At 44.0% G+C, this 20,431-nt stretch overlaps 2 protein-coding genes and 1 pseudogene across 2 annotated transcripts; 1 reads left to right on the forward strand and 2 right to left on the reverse strand.

The window, feature by feature from the left end:
* The first annotated feature begins 2,126 nt into the window (after window positions 1-2,126).
* LOC115341279 lies at window positions 2,127-3,105 on the forward strand (annotated as a pseudogene).
* A 7,667-nt stretch (window positions 3,106-10,772) lies between these two features.
* Window positions 10,773-13,406, reverse strand: LOC115341659 (olfactory receptor 12D2-like). Its single transcript, XM_030014982.1, has 2 exons — window positions 13,317-13,406; window positions 10,773-11,798 (listed from the first exon to the last, which is right to left on the reverse strand). The coding sequence occupies exon 2, from the start codon at window positions 11,794-11,796 to the stop codon at window positions 10,852-10,854; it is 945 nt and encodes a 314-aa protein (XP_029870842.1). The 5' UTR covers window positions 11,797-11,798; window positions 13,317-13,406; the 3' UTR covers window positions 10,773-10,851.
* A 2,282-nt stretch (window positions 13,407-15,688) lies between these two features.
* On the reverse strand, window positions 15,689-20,184 carry LOC115341280 (olfactory receptor 10A7-like). The gene is made up of 2 exons (XM_030013998.2): window positions 19,225-20,184; window positions 15,689-15,817 (listed from the first exon to the last, which is right to left on the reverse strand). Exons 1-2 carry the CDS (start codon window positions 20,182-20,184, stop codon window positions 15,689-15,691), a joined length of 1,089 nt encoding a protein of 362 aa, XP_029869858.2.
* Window positions 20,185-20,431: the final 247 nt, after the last annotated feature.

The following is a 20,431-nucleotide window of genomic DNA, read 5'->3' on the forward strand; positions in this document are numbered from 1 at the left end:
CTTTATAGTCTTTTATTTGAAAAAGTGACTTACTAAAAGGTGCATTTGGTTTTTTAAATAATATCCTGGAGATCTAGGGCGGAGGTAGGGAGGGTGGAGTGGTGGTTCTTTTTTATTACAGTAAGAAATTATACTACTTAGAAATGTTAAAAAGTTAGATTGCAAGACATACGTCTAAAAATTGCAGTGGATGACAGATAAATAAGAGGGGAAGAGAGAGAAGGTATAAGAAAGAGAGAAGTAATGTGAGACCCCAGAGAAGAGAGAGAAGTGGCAGGGCAGAGATTGCAACAGAAAGACAGAAACAGAATATTGTTTTGGTCCATTTCTTCTGATTACTATTCTTTCCTGAAAAAATACTTTTAACATTTACTTTGATGTGATTATTCAGATTGCCTAAGATAACAGAAGTTCATAACAATATTGCCCTAAGTGAAGGAGCAAGGATGGAATTCAGGTGTCCACATGAGAACCACTATATCTGAGTCAATGCTCCAGACACCCTTTGTGATCAGCAGATGTCATCTCCTAGGATGTGACAGGTCTGTCCTGCTCTAGACACCTGTATTAGAAGGAGATGAGTCTCCCACTGGTAGTGCCTACTTCCGTCTATAGACTATAGAGGAGGCATAAAGTGCTAGTTTTGAGTTCGATGCCTAGAAGCTTCGTGTCTACATTAGGGTTGATGAATGCCACCCTTCTTGTTACATTGGCTAGACACAGTCAGTGTGTGTAGCAATAGCTGTAGCAGGGAGCAGTGCGTGCAGCACCTGGCCACATCAAGATCAGGCACCTATTGTCTTTTTTTTAAGAACAAACAGTAAACTTTGGTTTGGGCAGCCTGACTTTGGATAGCTAATATTTGTGCCTTAAATGAAGTCCTAAATGCAAAGCTTGGCCTGTAACTGTTGTGATTACCATCTTAAAAATATGTGGAAAGAAAACCCAAACCCACAAACAAGAGTCTTAAATTAAGCAACAAAATAACAAGGCTAACATAAACATCAACAGTAATAGAAAATCTGTTACTTTTATTTATCACTACAGGAAAATCATACAAAGGCTGGTTGTCACGGTCCATAAGGAACTAGGTGTCCAGATCTTATTGCAGTTAAATGAGAGTAAATTATCAAGGACAGGATCCTTCTTTCTTAGCGCATGGTGTCTAACATCTAGTCAGTTCAGTTTTCAGTGATTAATGACAGAGCTGGGCACCTCTTGATAGTGATTCATCCCACCTGAAGACAGATGTGTCATGTAGTTTGAAGAGAACACATCAAGCAAGGGTCTGCTTCTGGATGATTTAAGGAAAATCCTGGATTTAATCTAGGATAAGATCACGTTAGCTGGCATGTAAACCCAGTTCATGAATTTCTCAAATAGTTCAATGATGTTTTATAAAGGAATGTTTAAGAAGTCAACCACCAGTGGTCAATATCCAGGAACTAGAATTTCTATGTCATTATTTATTTTTTTCTTCTCAAGCTGAAATAAGTTGTTTGAATTTCTCATTCTCTGAGGAAATGATCCAGCAGTATAGTTTTAACATCATCTTATAACAATGTACCAATTCTTGTAAATTTTCCGGTTTCAAAAAAAATAGCACATTCCACATGCAAACTGGCAAAAACTGATAAAGAATGAACAGCTCTTACTTTCCAATAACGTCAGGATCACAATTCTGAAACACCTGAATCCAAAAGGCTAGATGCTTAGTTTATCTAGCTCCCATTAATGCCTTTGAAAATTTGACCGAAGATTTACTGAACAACTAGAATAAAGATGAACATAGGAATTGGGGGTGGGATTCATCAGAATGTACTATAAATGGCTTCTACTTGGATGCCTATTCCTGTACTAGTCATCTATGTTTCCCTTGTTATTACCGGACCTGCACTTTTGGTGCACTGTATGTCATCCTAAGGTAAGTGTCAGTAGGTCATATGAACTGCCTGTTTCCTTCCATTGATGGAAAGGAGAACCTGCAAGGCAAGCATCTAAAACTTAGTCGGACAAATCCTATCTTGGGATTGGAGTTTTTGTTTAACTTTTAAATGTCCCGCATTCTGCTTTCTTTTTTCCTGGTCTATATTTAATCTCCAAGGCTCAGCTCTGCACTCCTCTGCATGGAGGAGAAGAATTCCACTCAGCTGCACATGTTCCTCTTGTTAGGATTCCCAGCCCTAGCAGACTTGCATGCGTTGTTCTCCATAGTATTTCTGCTGACCTACATTTTAACTCTTTTGGAGAATATGGTCATCATTGCCCTGATCAAGACAAACTGTGAGCTCTACAAACCCATGTATTTTTTCCTTGGTCACCCCTCCTTCATTGAGGTCTGGTATATCTCAGTCACTATCCCTAAACTGTTGTCAAATTTCATTGCTGAAGACAGGAGTATTTCCTTTGTGGGATCCATGACCCAACTGTTTTTCTTCAGCTCCTTCATGTGCACTGAGTGTGTCCTTCTCTCTGCAATGATGTACGATTGCTATGTGGCTGTCTGTCAACCATTGCACTATCCAGTCATGATGACATACGAAATGTTCATATACCTGGTAGCTGTCTCCTGGTTCAGCAGGTTCATTGTGTCTTTGATCAAGATTTCCTTCATCTCTCAGTTGAAGTTTTGTGGTCCCCGTGTTATCAACCATTTTTTCGGTGATATTAGCCCTGTGCTGAACCTCGCCTGCATTGATATGTCACTGGCAGAGATGGTGAACTTTGCATTGGCCTTATTCATACTGCTCATTTCCTTCTTCATCACTCTTGTATCCTACTGACTAATTTTCATGACAATCCTGCGCATCCCCAATACCCAGAGTAAGAAGAAAGCCCTCTCCACATGTTCTTCCCACCTAACTGTGGCCACCATTTTCTTCTCAGCCACCCTCTTCATGTAAGCCCAGCCCAAGAAGATCGACCCTTTTGACTTGAATAAGCTTGTGTCAGCTGTGTATACTATTGTCACTCCCATCCTCAACCCCTTCATTTACTGTCTGAGGAACCAGGAAGTGAAAAGAGCACTGAAAAAAACTCTCTGTGAAAATAATTGTTATCTCTAAGGTCTCCAGATCCATACCTTCTCTCCAAATACAAGGATAAACTATGATAAACTGGTACTGATAAGCACACCATAAGGATATCTGGCTAATGACTGTTCAAAATGGACACAGACAGTGATCAGTGGAACAATGACAGGGTGGAGAACGCTGACAACCTGATCCATCTGAATCAGTCACCTCTAAGACCATCAAAGGTGAATGAATGAGCCGTTGTCACTGGTACAGAAACCTACTAAGGTGATTCAACAGATTAAACTCTCCCAAATGCTATGCAAGCTAAAAGGGACTACTGTGTAAAGTAGTATAGAATTTACTCTAGGAAGTCTGGGGGTGGAGGGAAAATTTGGGATTAAACAAAAGAACTAGAGATGTTACAGGTTTTTTAGGGAAAAGGAAGATAAAGAAAGATATCAAGTACAGAAAAATGAAGAGAAAAGGATATAAAAGGGACTGGTCATGCATAAACAGGCTGTTGGTCAATACACTTGTCTGGCCAACCACTGCACCTGGTTACCACAATCTGTCCCACCTATTTTCCTTTCTACGTCCTGCCTCAAGATCTTCCCTCTAATGTATTCATGTGCATATATGTGAGTAATTTGGTAAAGACCATAAAGCTATTGAGTAGGAAAAGAGACCTGAAAGCCAGACTCTGGAGTGACAGAAGTTTAGGGGCCAAAAATCAGAGAGACTGGTGTCAGGGAGCAAGATACTGGAGAGGCCATAAGTCCAAAGTCCAACTACTGGACAGACTGGTACTCTGCATGTCAGACATTGCAAAGACCAAGGTCCTGAGAGACCAAAACTGGGGAGACAAAAGGTCTGGTAGACAGAGAAACCCATGAAGGAGATTTTCTATTAGTAGAGATCCACATTCATGCTGTCTGCGTTACACGCAGACCTGTAAATATAGTGTCCTTCTGTCCATATTGATCCATTTGTGGCTCTGTGTGCACATGCATGTGTGTGTGTGTACATGCACTTATTGGGAATTCATGCTCAGGCTCACTGCTAGCAGGACATGAAAACTAGGGTAAGAAGCAGTCGTTCAGCTCCCCTGACCAGGACTGCAGGAATTCCCTAGCTCTTTTAGTACATTGGATTCAGCTACTCTTAACACACACTTGACCACGGCTCTCAGAATCTCTTAAAATGCATCAAATTTGAAATTATATGTGAGATACAGCAGCTGAATTAATATCCATTGATTGTAATGCAACCATTTTCTCATTAGTTCTTGTCACTGACTAATGTTTGGGCATATGGAATTTTTTTCAGCATTTGGGTGGGGTTTTTTGGTAATTCCAGTTTCCTCCATTCCAGATTATGTCTGTTTGGAAACTCCTAATCTCAAAACCATAGCAGTAATCACAGGCTCAGTTTGGTCATAAAGACTCAGATTAATTGTTTACAAGACGTAGTTGAAACTCACTTTTTCCAAACAGGTTTTTAGCACATATATCCATGACGTGGCATTGGCACAATGAAAATAGAAAGTTCCACCAGGTGAAAACTATTCCATGAAAACATTGTATGGTCCCAAACATCCCTTTTGTACAGTGGCCGGAGGGAGCATAGTCTACCTTACACTGTGTCTTGATACCACTCTTCAATTCCATACCTACCACAGGGCATTGGTTTCTTACATGCTCAATAAGAATTTCCCTCATTTCTTTTTTGCAGAACTCTCAAATACCCTTTTCATTTCTTGCTGTTCTCTCCACGGTCACAGAACAGACATACTGGGCAAAATATTAATAAAAAAGTGAAAATCACCACAACTCACTAAGCTGCCACAAAATCCCTTTTAGAATTGAAAAATTTAAACAAGAACATCCACATTTTTGAAGTTGTGCTAGATGGCTATGCACTAGATGAGACTCAAAAGATATCTAACATAAAGAGTATGCCATGTGGCCAGGGCAGCTTATTCCACAAGGTGCAAGCTGTCATTTATTGGGAAAAGACTAGTGTGCACTGAGCTGGTAGCAGACATCTCCCTTTGGTTGGTCCACAAAGAAAGCACACATATAGACTTTGCCAGCACCAGTGAAGAGCTGAACACCAGTCTGTGTCATGCAGGGACACAAAGACTTCCTTAACAACTTTCTACCTAAAAAAAAAGTGCATCTATTCAAGGACTGCAGGCCCCAGTGCTGAAGTTAGGTTCATTCCTGTTGTTTCTAATTCACCCTGCATTGCAATAAAGCTGGTGTTGAAACTGAAGTCTTACGTCTTCCTACATGTCTTGTTACAACACATTACACCACAACATATCATTATCTCTGCATCAGTAGAGAGGAACTCATAGCTTGATCTCAGACACATAAAACCTTTACGATGACCCTTTGGCAGAATCATTTCCATTGAACATCCCCCTGGGGATACTTGCAGAAGAGTGATGGCAGTTCAGTGAGGGGCAGCGGGTGAGCTGGATGAGTATTGCAGAGGTGGGGGAGGCCAGAGGGGGCAGTAGTTCAGGGAATTGCTCAAGGCTTTGGGATGGGGAAGAGGGTATGAGAGTGGGAATTTGGGCACCCACTGAACAGAGCTGGAGAGCAGGCCTGGGACAACTGGGACCTGTAAGCTCTCACCACCAGAGAGAAGATGCTCTTCATGGCTGAAGAGCACCCATCCATATCTGGAAAGCTAGGGGAATGGTCTGCAGAGAGTGGAAGTTCAGGGGTTGCAGGGGCAGTCTATGAGGCACCACTGAAGCAGTGGGGTCTGGTGGGGATCTGCTCTGGGGCAGGACGGACTCTGGGTGGAGAAGCTGGGTACCATCTCTATGCAGTTGGAGTGCTAGGAGCCTGTAGGCTTGGCCAGAGGGGTAGCAGGAAAAGTGAGGCGCTGAGGGCTGTGTTTCAGGACTGAGCAGCAGCGCTTGGACCTGGGGCGCACAGGGGAGGAGGGCAGCCCCAAGGCTGGGAGAGCAGTGATGTGTGGGCCAGACTGATAGACCTTTGCTCAGGCACCTTTGCTGTGCGGCCTCTGCAGCCTCCCAGGAGCCTGGGTGTCTCCTCTGCACACTCCACACTGATCAGAAGGAAGCCTGAGGCAGGCAAGGCCTGAAAAGGCCCTGCTGTGGATCAGCACCCGGCCCCTTTTTTTGGCAGGACGCATCAAAGGGGCTGCTTGGTGAAAGCATTTGTTCCCTCCTTTATTCTCCTGTAACCATGCTCTGATTTTCTGCTCTGATCAGCCCCCCAGGAGGGCCACTTAGACTTTCTGCAACAGCTCCGTCTCTAATAGCCTCAGCAGGCCCCATTAAAACTCCAGGAAACTTTACTCCTGTGACCGTCCTTCACACTGTGTAATTTCTACCCAAGGGCTCGATAGACGGAGCAAACTGTAACGAGCTTTTTCTTGCTGCTGATTCTCTGTACAGTCATCAGGTGGCTAACAGGAGAAATAGTCTTTGAGAAAGAGTTTTGCTAGACTTCAAGCTTTTAATGAGCATTAATGCAACCAGGGATTTCTTGTTTCTTATTCAAGCCCGCTGATGTAAATCAATGTACTCCAAATGAACTTAATAAACAACATTTTCCAATAGGGGCTGATGCTGTCAAAGAAAACCAAACAAAGTTACCTTTGTGGTCGAGCATCTTGTGCACTGTGTGTCTTTGGCTGTCTCTCTCAGGAGTCATGAAGGGCAAAGCTGGCCGTGATAAAATCGGCCCTCTCACCATCTTCAGAAGCAACACTGCATTGCAAATCCAGTGATAGTTCCAATTCCCTCTGGTGCTGTTCTTGTAAAATTACCTGCACACTGGGTTAGGATCATAGGACCATAGAATCATAGAATGGTTGGGGTTGGAAGGGACCTTAAAGATCACCCAGTTCCCACCTCCTTGCCATGGGCAGGGACACCTTCCACTAGACCAGGTTGCTCAAAGCCCCGTCCAACCTGGCCTTGAACCGTTCCAGGGATGGGGCATCCACAACCTCTCTGGACGACCTGTTCCAGTGCCTCACCACCCTCACAGTGAAGAACTTCTTCCTTACATCTAATCTAAATCTACCCTCTTTCAGTTTAAAGGATGAAAAATACATTTATGTACCAAAAATCATGACATATATAAAATTATTCAAAAGACAACTAACGTTTTATAACAACTTGAAGATGGTTTTCAAACGCTTTCATTTGACTATAAGATACACCAACACAACCAACCCTGGCCTCATTGCTAGAGACAGGCATGTGATCAGAAGACACACAAAGCAACACACAGATGCGAGCACCGTAAGATGAGGGAAGATCAAAGGTGGGGATGAGTGATGGTACTTGTCCAGGAATTAAACAGACAAATATTAGGTAGGACAAATGTCAGGCTGGTGGAAAAAATATTTGATAGGTAGACAGGCAGGCAAATAAGCATTTGTATAAATGGAGAAAAAGGCGGAAGAAAATTGAGTGGATAGTGAGCTAGCTAAGGTGTTAAGAACACAAATATAAGTGTCATGCACACACAGACTTTTTTTCTTTCAACAAATGAAAAATGTAATTCTAGAAGCGTGGGGAATATTTGCCAGAGTTCAGTCAATTTTAGAAAAACATTCTGGGCAACTAAATTAATGGATTAAAATTCAGAGAAAATGTTGACGGTTACCAGGTTTGTCTATTTTGAATTTCCAAACAACTTTTCTTTGAGACATAGGTCAGTATGCATTTTTAAAGTAAAACGTTAATTTTAAGACATGAAGTGGATATGAACAAGCTCAAACATTTTGCTTCAAGATGAGTGACAGCAGCTAACCATAGCTCAGAATTAAAATGGGGAATGATCTGACTTGTCAAGAAACACAAAGAGGAGCAGGTGGATAGACTAGATAACCACTTACGGTCATTGTCATGCTGCTTCCTCTAGCCCGTAGGAGGGAACTTGTGTGAGCTTGCAGTGTAGCTAGGTGAAAAAGGAGATTTTTCCATGCTATTTCCAGGAGGGCTGAATCATTTTTTTTCCTTCCTATGTTCTTCCTCTGACCTGAGGATGAATATAAGACTTAAAGGACTTGCCTGAAGTGGGAGGAGAATTCAATGGGATGAGTTTAGTTTCTTTGTTTACTTCTGTTTTGAGGGGAAGGCTGTATCAACAAGCACCAGCAACCAGTAGTTTTACTGTTTTCTGAAACTCCCAGCATGTTACTTCAGAGGTGTTTGTGCCTCAGAAGAAAAGCCTCCGTGCCCTCCTCAGGAGTAATCTGCACTAAGCGTGTCTGTAGGAAACCAACTGCCAGCTCAGATCACAGCTATAGTATGTGAAGTTACAGAAATTATCCTTGAATATTCCCTAGAAGAGGACTTCTCTTTTAACTTTTAGCTGCTTACAAGCTAGAAGCTTGGTCTCAGCTCACCACTCAGGATCCCTCTGTAGTTGGTGGAGAAGGATAGGCATACCTGCAATTTACTTCCTCTCCTCCTCAGAGAGGTGTCAAGCACAACAGGATGAATCCTCCTCAAAGAGAATTTAAAAACATTTTTAAAAATTTTTAAAAAATTCTCAGACCTTCATGTAACACATATAGGGAGAAGTAAAATGAGATTTTTGCAGCTGAAATCGGTCACCAGAACTCCACTTCTAATCAGCAGAAACCGGAACTTCTGGAAGACAACTCAGCCGATTGCTCTTTGTCTGCTGCATCAGGATGAAATCAGACATGATCTAGAAGTGCGTGCCTGCCTCCCTCCATAGAGAGATTTACACTGGGTGCCCTGATGATTAAATTTGATGCAGAAGTTAATAGTTCCTACAAAGATAAATGCCTCTGCCTCAGGGCGTGATCCCTAGCTTTCAGGACTACAGAGTCACACACATTACCTGGTGGTGGTGGCTAGCGTCCTAATGGGGACTTGTGCTGACACTGCATAGCTCTCGGCCCAAGTCTCCTCTTGGCCCTGTGTGACATTCCTGTGTGTCTCAGACATAATACTTCTTTTTTCTGGGTGTTGCTTTTCCATTCGAAGCACCCAAAATAGAATGAATGGTGTAATGCAGCTTTTCAGAGTAATGATTTTGTACATACTGTGATGCTGAGGGTAAGTGTTTCATTCCCAAGGTTATAGGAAGGGGCTGAGTGCAGGTGTCAGAAAACAAAGGAGAGATTAAATACTTCTGGAAGGCTATTTTGGTGAAAGAAGCCAAACCTTGCCTTCACCCAAAGTCCAAGCCTGCTACCTAGATCCCTTTAATAGCACCTCTGGAAAGTGGTTACTCCACCTTTGGACACTGATCTGCTTCGGTATGCAGACCACTGAGTGGGCCCTCCCTTGCTTGAGGCTCAGCTAACTGAACAGGATGTGGAAAACTACTAGACAAGACATGAGACACTGCTGGTCATGGTGGATACCAAAAGCTAGAGAGCTCTGTGAAGGGTGGCTGGGGTGCATGAGTGGTTAAGGAGGAGTGTGTCACGACCCAGACTGGACAGACCAGGGAGTCGTGTTTAATTTGAAATTCCCTCGGGCTAAATTAAGGTGAAATGACACCAAACGATCAGTTAAAGATTTTATTCATGACAGAAGCAAACTGAACTGGGGAGGCGTGGTAGTAAGTGGCAGGGTTTCTCACAACAGGAATTGGCATAGGACTACTTCTGTAAACCGTGTAACCATATACATCAATTCAGGGAATAAGGAGATCCCTCCCCTTGAGTCACGAGGATCGGAGCAGACCCCCTTGCTTTCCAGACTCCTCCTCAGAGAAGGGCCCAGGGGCGGCTGGATCCACTCGTAGTCTCAGACTTGGTCAACGGTTTATGTCTTGAAACGGATGAGGTGTAGGGCTTGTGGAAAAGGAGAAAGGAAAGAGAGAAGAAGACAGAGAGAGAGAAAGGAAGAGAGAAAGACTTCACCGGTCCTGGGTCCAGCGTTGGTTCAGTCAGCCGAGGAGTCCAGTCAGCCGACGGGTCCAGTCCCGGTGGGCTTGTGCGCCCGGGGCTTCAGTTTGTGTCCTTTTATCATCCTTGCCCCTCCTTCGGGCGGGCACCTGAACTCTTCTGGCTAATGAGCAGTTTGTGAGCCTTTGGGCCTGGGGGTCGTTTGTGGAGTAACTTCTCCTTCCCTGCAGACTTGACCATTGTTTGATCTTTGTATCAGAACAGCTTATCAGAACAGGGAGCTGCGCACCCTCCAGCGTGCCCTCTCCCTCCTCTTGCTGCTGTCTGAGCTGATGGGCTTTTCACCTTGGTTCCTTGCTGTACAGTGTTTGTCTTTAAGCAGAACTTGCCCCACCACAATGTTTGAGACGTTAACTCTTTCAGTCTCTCACAGAGTAATGTGAGAAATGGCCAAACTTAGTGGAAAGAAACAGATCCTGCCAGAGGGTTGACTCGAGTCAAATGTTGACAATATCATTCTCAGGCTTTGTGAACCCAGAATGTAACACATGCTAGTTCTCTTCGGCTGTACAGAAGGTCAGAATGACAGGAGAGTCATTCAGCTGCCTAAACATAGCCATCAAGTAATCATTTAATACCTTAGATTATCCAGGACAACTGCACAGGGCTGTCAGCTGTGCCTCAAGTCCCGCAGGAGACACACATGCTTCTGTACTGGAAGCCGGAGACCAGATGGGGTACCACAAGACATCTAAAAATGATGGAAGAAGCATCAAGTCCTTGAACATCTTCCCTGAGTTAGATCTACGCAATTAACTTCTAAATGTGTTAAACTACACGAGATAATCAGTAGTTTTTCAGTCTCTTGCAGTACGGTGTCCTTTGGGCCTCTTTCCTTATAAATGTGAGAGGTGGAGTAACCACATTCTGAGCCTTCTCCTTGATTTAGTCACTTTCCTCCAGGGAAGATTTTTCTCCCTACCGTTTTTTTCAGGGCAGATCTCACCTCCTGGTTCCTAAGAGTGTAGATCAAGGGGTTCAGAGCTGGGGTGACAGCACTATACATGAGAGACACTTGCACATCCCTTTTAGAGGAGCTTCCTGAGGAGGGTGGTGTATAATTGAAGAGCACTGGTATGTACAACAGTGCCACAATGGTGAGGTGGGAGGCACAGGTGGAGAAGGGCTTCCATCTTCCTTCCTGGGACCGGACTTTCCGGAAGGCGAAGGAGATGATGTAGAGGTAGGAGAGGACTATGAGAGTGAAGGGCCCTAGAGCAATAGCTGTGGTGACAACATTGAGGAGGGTCATGTTGAGGCTGGTGCTACTGCAAGCCAAATTCAACAGTGGCTTGATGTCACAGAAGACGTGATGAATGTGGTTGTGGCCACAGAAACTCAATTGAGAGGTCATGACTGAGTGCATCATGGCATGTACAAAACCAGTGGACCAGCTGGCCACAGCCAGCAGCAGACAAGTCCGTGGGCTCATGACAAGGGCATAGCGCAAAGGGTTGCAAATGGCCACGTAGCGATCATAGGCCATGGTGGCCAGGAGCACAGCCTCAGTACTGCCCAGGAAGTGGAAGAAGTGGAGCTGGGCCAAGCACCCACCAAAAGAGATGGGCTGATGCCCAAAGAGAAAGCCAGCCAACATCTTGGGAACAGTGACTGTGGAATAGAAAATGTCCAGGCAGGACAGGTTCCCCAGGAAGAAGTACATCGGTGTGTGGAGCCGGGGCTCAGTTATCACCATGGTCACAATGGCACCATTTCCCAGAAGACTGGTCAAGTAGAGCAAGAGAAAGGAGATGAAGAAAAAGTGCTGCAGGCCCTGGATATCGGTGAGGCCCAAAAGGATGAACTCACTGATGACCTCTGTCTCGTTCAGCATTGCTAGAACAATAAGAAGCAAAGGCACAATGTCAAGGTTCCACAGCTGTGAGGAGTAACAGTATTACAAAACTCGTTTGTTTCTGTGCTATTTTAATACAAACAAATGCAGAAAGGAGCAAAACGTAACACATGTAACCAAACATAAAAGCTGCATAGAAGCTCAAGGAATTAACACGGACGAAAAGAACTTTAATGTAGTCTTGTGCTTTCTGTCTACAACAGAGTAAAACACTACAGAGCGGAAAATATTAAAATTAAAACTTCCATCTATGCATAACAGCAGAATATGTAAGATTGCTGCTTCTTCACCTTCAGCCACGTTCATATTTCAGTTCTGCTCATCTGTAACTTCCTGCTACAACCTTTAATCTTATCAATAAAGCTTCTAGCTCGTGATGTGAATCACTCCTGATGCTTTCTTTCTACTGTTACGCCTACATTTCATTAAGCCAATTTCAACTCTCACATTTCTAATGCTTACCATCTCTTCTGGACAGTTCTTTGATCTTAAAAATTGCACAATTTCCATTTTTTTATCAACAGCCACCAGAAGGTGTTCCAAGGTACCATACAATCATCAGCATTTCTTTTGTATGTTGCTGAGACTAAAGGCAGAGGATGCCTTAGCATGGGATCACAAACTGTTTTTGTTATTGGACTGTATACTTTGCCCAAAGAATGTCTTTTTGTTGAGCAGCAGCAGATGAATGGGACAAAAGCCAGCATCTCGTCTCCTACAACACTGTGATTTGCATGAGTGCATGATTCCATGACTGAATTTGCAGGAGCCAAGTTAGCTGGTGCAAGTTCCAGACAAATTGGCTCATCCCACTAAAAGCTGATTGTACTGCCCCACTGAGACAATATGATCAGTTCTGTCAGTATCGCTAGTCTTCTAAAATGCAGATGAGTAAGCACATGCTTTCACTTTTTCTCTGTTTCGGGTAAGTTTGTTTATCGCTACAGGTAAGTCCCAACCACATACAATAAAGAACAAAGTCCCGAGATTATTTTACTAGGACAGGTAGGCACAGGTATTTCTAGCTGACAATATAGACTGCAAATTCTACAAGATGAGTAGTCTCCTCTGTACATTCAATGCAGTGGGGATTAATACTGATGAATACAACTAATGTAAGAATAACTACTTCCAAAATATTTCTTGTAAAGAGGTTAAAACACATATAGACACCTTTCATAGTCTTTCTTGTCCGTTCCATTGTACTACATACTTTTATTGAAAACAGGTGATTTTTGAAAGTCATTATCATATATCTCCAGCCCAGTCACTCTTTTTCTCATACTTCTTTGGCTTATTATTTCAGCATGAAAACAGTAAACAAACAGAAAACTGATTTCATGATAAAAGAACATGAGCACGTAGCCTAAAGGTAATCTATGCACACATGCGTCCACCCTAAAAACCTGATCATATTTCTCTGAAAATACTTCTAGTCTGATCCTTGAACAAACTCTGTTGGAAACATTAGGTTTGATAATATAGCCTTATAGACTTACCAAAATTTTAGTCCGTCACCTGCATTTGAAGAGGTATAGGTGCAATTCCAGTTTTAAGACTCTCGCTTAAACGCAAATGCAAAGAAAAGACTTTGCATGCTGAAGCTTGCCAATTTTTTCAACTATATAGATTACGTAATAAAGAAAAGATAATTCTGCACAAACCTCACCTCACTAGCAAGCAGCATTTTTCTCATGGTAGTAGGGCCCTCTGATAGTGAGCCAGAAAGCAAAGCTGAGGACAAAACAATTTATTTTGTGGGGTTAAAAGACTGAGAATTTCTGTTCCCCTTTTGTCTTCCGTATCTACTTGGCATTCTTCTAGCTGAGAGATTAATACTTCAGGTGTGATGAAAAGGACTACTGCAAGTTCCCAAGGGGTTGTAGTTATTCCAGGTAGGTAGGATGCAAGGAGGAAGCTTTGCAAACTGTACCAGAAATCTCTGATGACCTAGTTAGAGAGTGGAAAAAGTCTTTTTATCATGTCCAGAATGTGCAAAAATCACAAACCAACAACATCACATGGGAAGTAAATTTCCTATTGCTTTGATCAGTCTCCCGAGATGAGATTTGTGAATCAATGGTGAATTGCACAGCAACGAACAAAGTGTTCCCTAAACATAATGCATAATGAGCCACCTGCAAAACAGAAGACAAAAAATGAAAAACAACCCCAAACAAACAAACCAACCCCTCTGCCGTGCCCTGCCCCCCGTGCGCGCGCCCCCCCCCCCCCCCCCCCAAAAAAAAAAAAAAAAAAAAAAGGAAAAAATGAAACACGGGTATCGCCACCTTGGTGCACAGAGTTTATGGCTGAAATTTCTACTGGCAATAGAGGCATGAGTTGTGCAAACTCAGCTGAACTGGAGGAGTGTTTAGGCAACATTTCCTAAATCTCTTTCAAATACTAGATTTTGTGAAACCTAGTATAGTTCAGATGTCGGTGTGTAAGTCCCGCAGGAAATTTTGAATCACACAGATGCCTCTTTCTAGGCAGGTGGCTTTAACATTTCCTCTATAAAGCTCCTGGTAGCTCAGCTCCAGCCTGATCGTGGGTTTGAAAACCCAGTATGTTCAGCAGTTTTGTAGACCCACAAAATAATGTAGGTTGGAAGAAACCTCTGCAGTCTCCGGTCCTTCCCCCGCTCAAAGCAGGCTAACTGGATAGGCTCCTGTCCAGTTAAGTTTTCAACAACTTCAAGGATATTTAGGCAAACTCTCTGGGCAGCCTGTTCCAAGTCTGAGTACCCTAAAGGTGAAAAAGTATTCCCTAGTATCTAATCCAAATTCCCCATGTTCCGACTTGCGCGCATCACCTCTCATCTTATCACCGTGCTCCTCTGAGAAATATTTGCCCCCATTTTCTCTAGGAGAATCCACCCCCACACTAAGTAGCTGCAGACAGCAATATGATCTCCTTCCCCTAGGACGGGACAAGGATGAAGAAATTCAGTCTCCCAGCCCCTCCTTGTCCTTGAGGTGTGTCAGACCACTAATCGCCCTGGTGTCCCTCCACTGGACTCGCTCCACTAGGCAACGTCTTTCCAGTACTGGGCAGTCCAACATTGGACACATTCTTCCAGCTGTGATCTCAGAAGTGCCAAAGAGAGGGGAAGGATCGCTCCACTCCACCGGATGCCTGTGCTCTTGCCAATGCAGCCCAAGATGCATTCCTTGCAACAAGGGCTTCCTTGCAGCAAGGGCACACTGCTGGCACACATTTGACTTCTTGTCCACCTAACTCCCAAAAGTTGCTTTTTCTGCAAAGCTGCTTTCTACCCAGTCATCCCCTGGCCTGCCCTGTGGCCTGAGATCATTCCTTTCTTCCCAGATGTACAAGTTTTCATTTGCTTTTGTTGAACTTCATGAAGTTGCAGCCTGACCATTTTTCTGGCCTGTCAGTGTCCTCCCCGAAGACAGGCTCTTCCCTCCAGTGCATCACCACTTCTTCCAGTTTGGAAGCATCAGCAAACATGCTGAGAGTGTGCTATTCAGGCTGTTAATAAAGAAATTAAACGGTAGTAGTCACAGTACTGATCCCTGAGAAAGACCACTAGTAACTGGCTGCTAGCAGGGCTTCCTACCACATAGGCATTTGAGCCTGGCAATCCTGACCATTGACATTATTGGCCACTTGCCCAGTGCGTATCTTCCAAATTTAGATCTAAGGAGTCTGTAGGAGATTGTACCGAAGGCCTTGCTCGAGTTAAGGTATACAACATCCACTGCCCTCCCCTGTCTATCCAGACAGTCATCTCATCGTAGAAGTCAGTCAGATTGATCGGGCCTGATTTGCCTTTGTTGTAATCATGGTGGCTGTTCCCAACCACCTTCCTGTCCTTTGCGTACCTCAAAATGACTACCAGAAGGATTTATTCCATCACCTTTGCAGGTACTGAGGTGAGACTGTAGTTCCTCAGCTCCTCCTTCTTGCCTTTCTTGAAGAGGGGTGTGACGTTTGCCTTTTTCCAGGCATCAGGACCTCCTGTGGTCACCACGACCTTTCAAAGACAAAAGAGAGTGAACTTGCAGGGGCATCAACCAGTGCCTTCAACACCCTTGGGTGCTTGCCATCCAGTCTCCTGAACTTTTATATGTACAGTTGACCCAAGTGCTCTAACTGTGTCTTCTTATCCTGCTCATGCTGCTTTACTCCCACATGCTCTGCTAATAGGCTTAAGGAACTGGGAACCCTGAAGGCAGATGTTATCGGTGAAATGTAAGGCAAAAAAGGTATTGCATACCCCAGCCTTTTCAACGTCCTGGGTCACGAGGTCTGCTGCCCATTGACCAGTGGACTTACATTTTCCTTAGCCTTCCTTTTTCTGTCAATGTACTTCTAGAAACAATTCTTCTTGCCCTTCCAATACCTTATTAGTTCCAACTCCAGCTGAGTGTTGGCCTTCCTAACTCCACCCCTGCGTGGTCCATATTCCTTCTGATTTGCCTGTCCCTGTTTCCACCTTCTGTGCACTTCCTTTCTTGTTTGAGCCAGGGGAGTCAGTCATCACCCCAAGGGTTCCTGGTATTTTTTCTGAAGAAAAACAGCCGCCCACACAAGATGTGGGAGCAATACAGAGACTTGGCTGTCCTACATACCACTCTAACAGTAAGACAGTTTTGGTTATGCTCCTTCTATGACCCGCCTCGGTCCAGTAGCTGACACCACAGGCTGCAGGGCATCCACACCCCCGGTCTGACTCCAGTAGCTGGTACCAATTTTCACTCACAGACGCACAGGTCCCACCAGTAGCTGAGAAAAGATTTAATAAGAAGATATAAGGTGATGGGACAAACTGCGGAGATGGGGCGCAGGCCTCAGCCAGACAAGTGCACTGACGGGCCCTGTTTTACATGTGACCAGCCCACTTTATACCCTTTTCTGTCTACCCTCCCTTTGTTCCTCCCTGTTTCCCCTTCATTGGGTCATTGATTGACCAGATTTGGTTCTCCTCACTGCCTCCCTTATCATTTGTTGGTCAGATTTGTGTCCCTGTAAGTTCTCATTCATCGCTTCCTCCCTTTCTTATCATCCCTTGTTGCATTGAAGAAAGTCCTTGACCAGGTACCCCTAAAGGAGCAGGCACTGCCCTTCCACATATCCTTACAACAGTGTTTAATTTTTTCACTGTACAGGATACATCTACACTGCTTTTCCTAGCTTTGTTTAATGGCCCATGACTACTCACTATGTTCGAGGGAGAAATTCACACTGTCCAAATGAGAAGCAGAGTGCCGGGGGGTGTGGCACGCGGTGACTTCAGGCCCCACGCCAGCATAACACCACAAACAGGAGCTTTGGGAGTATACGTTTCAACTGAAGACATGTTTATACAAGCGCAAGGTATTTACTTAACCCAGCAGAAGAAGTGGAAAACTGTTTGTATGAGGGAGTGGGTTAACTGCAAAATGCCAAGCGACTCAGTGTATTCTTAAGTTTTCTGCAACTGTACAAGCATCCTACCTCTTGCCCACTCCCCTCTCCTGTGGAGAGAAAATCAAAGGGAAGTGGAAAGACTCGTGGATGAAGGTAATGACAGTTTAATATGGAGAGCAAAAGCTGTACACACAAGCAAAGAAGGAATTAATTCACTACCTCCCATTGTCAGGCAGATGATCAGCCACTTCCTAGGAAGCAGGGGCTCAGCATGCCTAACTGTTGCTTGTGAAGACAAAGACCTTAACCATGAACATGCGCCCTTCCTCCTCCATTCCCTGAGCTTTTATTGCTGAGAAAAACATCATATGGTGCGGAATATCCCCTTGGGCAGTTTGAGTCAGCTGTCCTGGCTGTGTCCCCTCCCAGCCTCTTCCCTACCCCCAGCCTACCGGTCTTTGTGGGGGGTGGGACTGGAGAGAAAGACTTGACTCTGTACAAGCACTGTCCAGCAATAGCCAAAACATTGGTGTTTGAGCCACAAATGCAAAGCACACACCATACGGGCTGCTGTGAAGAAAGTTGACTCCATCCCAGACAGACACGGGTACAATCTCCACCCTTTATTCCATACCAACTGCATCATGCTCAGGTCCAACCTTATCTGATACACCTGACCATCCCTTTCACACATTGTTTCACTTCTATAGCCTACTCAAACCTTTCCACTTATCTAACCCACACTGCATTAAAATATTTCATTCTTCTACCTCATATGTTTCTTTTTATTTCCCATTTTTTCTGTTTCTTATTCCCCAAATCCAACCAATCTTCCCAGGCTCAACTTCACTCCTTCATTCCCAAATCTTCTACCTCCCCCCAGCCCCAACCTGCGCAGGGGATATGAGGAATGGGGGGCTGTGGTCAGTTCATAACAGTTTGCCTCTGCTGCTCCTTCCTCCTCACGCTTTTCCCCTGCTCCGGTGTGTGTCCTCTCTGGGTCTGCAGTCCTTCAGGATAAACCTGCTGCAGTGTGGGCTTTCCATGAGCTGCTGCTCCCTACTACCAAAACCTTGCCACATACACCAGGAATTGTGTAGTTGTCCTTCTGTTTTTGTAATAGAGTGCCTTTGTTACTTCTGGTCTAAGAGACAGTGATGTAAATTAGGTATTAATCACAGAAATTGGAAGAGAAAATGCTGCTCAGATATAAGAAAGACCAGAATTGGGGTTGAAGTTAGATCGAAATAAGCAGAGAGAAAATAAAAGCTCCAGTCACTTTTTGCTTTAATGAACACTCCACGTGTTAAGCCAGAAAAAGAATGAGACAGAAAGTATCAGATTCAATGAGTTAAGAATCAATCCCCTCCCATAGCTTGCTTTCAGCCTACATAAGAAGGGAAGTACTTAAAACAAAGCTATGGCCGCTAGCTGGCAATGTTTCAGTGTACCCTTTCTGTTTTGAACTGAGCAAGTTGCTAGCTAGTTTGGGAAAGAGATCTTTGTTCTGAGAGGAAAAAAAAACCAGAGCAAGTCTAGACTTGAACACAGTCTTTCCCATCAGTAGGAAGTACACTTCCAGGAGACACAGCTCGTCCCCTCCAGTCACTACTAACTTGTTATTGAGGAGGTTTGGGGTTTGGTTGGGGTTGGTTTGGGGGGGGAGTTCTAGGCTATTACTTTTGCTTTGATGGAGAGGAAAACAAACTTCTTTTTTCCCCAAGCCAGAGACTTTATGTACTTATGGACATAGAGGTAAAATGATGGGGAAGGATAAGAATTTTGTAATCCACTTTTGTAATATTCCTACACTGAGTCAGGTTTACTTATTTGTTTGCAAGGCCAGAGGTACGACAACTATAATTTATTCTAATATGCCGAGTAAAAAAGGCTAGGTATTTCATGGATTTAACAGCAAAGGATTGCTAAAATAGCACAGGTGTTTTTGAAAGGCATTTCACTTCATTCATAAATTCCATTTTTTTACTAGGGAAACACTTATGTTCTGTGCAGCTACAAGGAATCCATCACCTGGATGGAGGAAAAAAAAGCCATCTGCTTCCTAAGTAAGCACCTGTCAATGCATCTCCTCAGGCTTTGCTTGACTTCCTGATTCCTCAAGCTGTAGATGATGGGGTCAAGCATGGGGGTGACAACTGTGTAAGACAGGGAAACCATTTTCTTCATGTTGGATGAGATGCTGGACTTGGGTTGCAGGTGAATGATGCCAGTTGTGCTGTAGAAAAGGGTCACTACCACCAAGTGAGCTGCACAGGTGGAAAAGGCTCGCCTCTGGCCCACAGCTGAGGATATCTGAAGAACAGCATGGGTAATGCAAAGGTAAGAGATGCCTGTCAGAGAAAAGGGAATCATCACTATTACAATAGCAATAAAAATCAGTAGTTCAAACAAGGCTGTGTCTGCACACACCAGCTTCAACACAGGAGAAACATCACAAAAGAAATGATTGACTGTGTTTCTCCCACAGAAGGGCAGGGTAAATAACCATGTGGTGAAACCCAGAGCTACAGGGACACCAGACAGCCAAGACCCAATAGCCATCTTGAAGCAGCGATCCCTGTTCATCATGGTGGCATAATGCAATGGATGGCATATTGCCGCTTGCTGATCATAAGCCATTGCACCTAAAAGGAAATGCTCACAGGTGACAAAAAGAATAATGCAGTTGAGCTGCAAGGCACAAGCTGTGAAGGAATTATTTTTTCTCTCCACCAGAAAAATCGCGAGCATCTTGTGGACAAGGCTCAGGCTGTAGCAGATCTCTGTCAAGGCAAGATTCTTTAGGAAGTAGTACATGGGTGTGTGTAGGACAGGGTCAATGGTTGTGATCATAACAATTAGAGAGTTCCCTATCAAGATGGCCAGGAACATGATGGAAATCAGCATGAAAAATAGGAGCTGCATCTTGCCATGGAAGGCAAACCCCAAAAGTAAGAAGTGAGTAGTGACTTTTTGGTTTCCTGGTTTCATTTCCTCAACAGGTCCCATCCTAAAAGACAACCCCCCCCCCACATGCCATGAAAGGATTAGTAGCTTGGGACACACTTGTGGTCTCAGAAATAGCTACAGTTGCAAGTAAAATGGGGTTTAAAATGAGGTGAAACTTGGATTGGATATGACAGTGGCCCCACTGTAAAAAATCTCATCTGGGGAACCTGTACAAGATCATGTTTAACAGTCACAGGCTGGGATTCATGTTCTCTAAATTAGGTTAACA

Source organism: Aquila chrysaetos, chromosome 5, assembly GCF_900496995.4.
Source record: "Aquila chrysaetos chrysaetos chromosome 5, bAquChr1.4, whole genome shotgun sequence".
NCBI classification, from domain to species: domain Eukaryota; kingdom Metazoa; phylum Chordata; class Aves; order Accipitriformes; family Accipitridae; genus Aquila; species Aquila chrysaetos.